Source organism: Priapulus caudatus, unplaced genomic scaffold, assembly GCF_000485595.1.
Source record: "Priapulus caudatus unplaced genomic scaffold, Priapulus_caudatus-5.0.1 Scaffold143, whole genome shotgun sequence".
Taxonomy (NCBI): domain Eukaryota; kingdom Metazoa; phylum Priapulida; class Priapulimorpha; order Priapulimorphida; family Priapulidae; genus Priapulus; species Priapulus caudatus.
The window spans coordinates 471969-473804 of record NW_014577204.1 but is presented as its reverse complement, the minus strand read 5'-3'; the positions used below and the strand labels follow the sequence as shown (position 1 = coordinate 473804).

The 1836-nt window shown below is 43.1% G+C and overlaps 1 protein-coding gene across 1 annotated transcript in view; it reads right to left on the bottom strand.

Moving 5' to 3' along the window:
- LOC106806118 (rho guanine nucleotide exchange factor 28-like) overlaps positions 1-1836 on the bottom strand; it is a 165404-nt gene that overhangs the window by 108444 nt on the left and 55124 nt on the right. Inside the window, exon 14 of the mRNA XM_014807972.1 lies at positions 245-322. Coding sequence (XP_014663458.1) covers positions 245-322 — 78 coding nt within the window. The remainder of the gene's footprint in view (positions 1-244; positions 323-1836) is intronic.

Genomic DNA, 1836 nt, shown 5'->3' with positions numbered 1-1836 from the left:
TGAGGGATGCTGTGATGGCAGATGAGAAGGCAGGTGTGAGGGATGCTGTGATGGCAGGTGAGAAGGCAGGTGTGAGGGATGCTGTGATGGCAGGTGAGAAGGCAGGTGTGAGGGATGCTGTGATGGCAGGTGTGAAGGCAGGTGTGAGGGATGCTGTGATGGCAGCTTTGAAGGCAGGTGTGAAGGGTGCTGTGATGGCAGGATGAAGGCAGGTGTGAGGGATGCTGTGATGGCAGACGCTTACCTGTAACCTCTTTCAAACGGGCCGCCCGTGCAGCCATGCCGCGCTGTAACTGCTGCATCTCGGTTGGCTCATCCTCATCTGAAACACGCACGCAAGTATGCAGAACTCAGTTACATACATATCTCATCTGAAACACGCACGCAAGTACGCAGGACTCAGTTACATACATATCTCATCTGAAACATGCACGCAAGTATGCAGAACTCAGTTACATACATATCTCATCTGAAACATGCACGCAAGTATACAGAACTCAGTTACATACATATCTCACGTAAAATCGTTATACACTCTGTCTTTGCGATATTCAGACATATCGTATATCTGTGTAGCTCTATATACATCTATCTATCTATCTATCTATCTATCTATCTATCTATCTATCTATCTATCTATCTATCTATCTATCTATCTAGCTAGCTAGCCAGCTATCCATCCATTCATCTATCCATCCATCCACCCACCCATACACCCACCCCATCCACCTACTCAGTGATCTACATATAGCAATCTAACTCTACATGTCTAACAAACTTGTTGGTTCGGTGACCCCATTGCTACATGTGCTACTTGTCATTCTGCAGTCCTCTGGCGACAGGTGACCAGTGCTTCCTGGTCCATGTTTTACATGTGTACACAAATAGCCAGCTAACCTGGCACGCTCGCCATTCTCACGCACGCTGCCTCCACTATTGGTGTCTTTTTAGTAAAGGCTACATTCAACGAGAAAGCTTCACGAAGAGCAAGGTAGGTAAGCTATAATAGTAGAACATACAGTCCTGTGATTAATGTCTAACAAGTTTACATGACCCCGCGATCGAGAAATGATTCTCAGCCACGTCGAGAACTCTTCACAGTTACGTATTAACCTGGTTCTAGCCAATAGCGTAGTAACTGTAGGTAACAAGTCTACGCGTTACCTAACTCACAATGTATACCTTACATCGTGGTCTACAGGCAGAAAATCAAGCTTCAACGTCAATCATAGCTTCTATATTCCAATCCATCCCAGCTATCTATAGCTATATAGATAGCATCTATATTCTATCATAGCGAGGAAAGAGAGAAACTGCATTCTACAGCAATGACGGCGTGTACGAAGTTTGGAACTGCGTTTCTGGTAAGAATTTATATTCTACTCAGACTGAAAAATTCATTTTGAAAGCCACTGTAGACTCTTGGCTCGGAAAATTAACAATTAGTGTTACATATCTAGTAACGATAGAGGGCAGAATACAGTGAAGGTGGAGCGGCAGTGTTCTGTGAACATGCTGCTGTTCAGGAAACCCGACCGCAATCGAAAGAATTCTGATCATGATTTTTTTCAATTTGAAAAACGCAATTGTATGTCCAAACGTAATTCCAACGTATGTCCAAACGTATGTCCAAACGTAACGTCCAATTGTATGTCGCAATTGTCCTTCACAAACGGATTGTTTGCATATAGTACAGTAGATTAGAAAAAAATCGTTCAAATTGTGAAAAAAGTATGAAAATTGGTACACTTGCATACTTTTGTATGCTCTTTCATTTAAAAGCAGGACACACGCGATCCAACTACAACTTCGGCCGCCATCTTGAATTTAAAAATG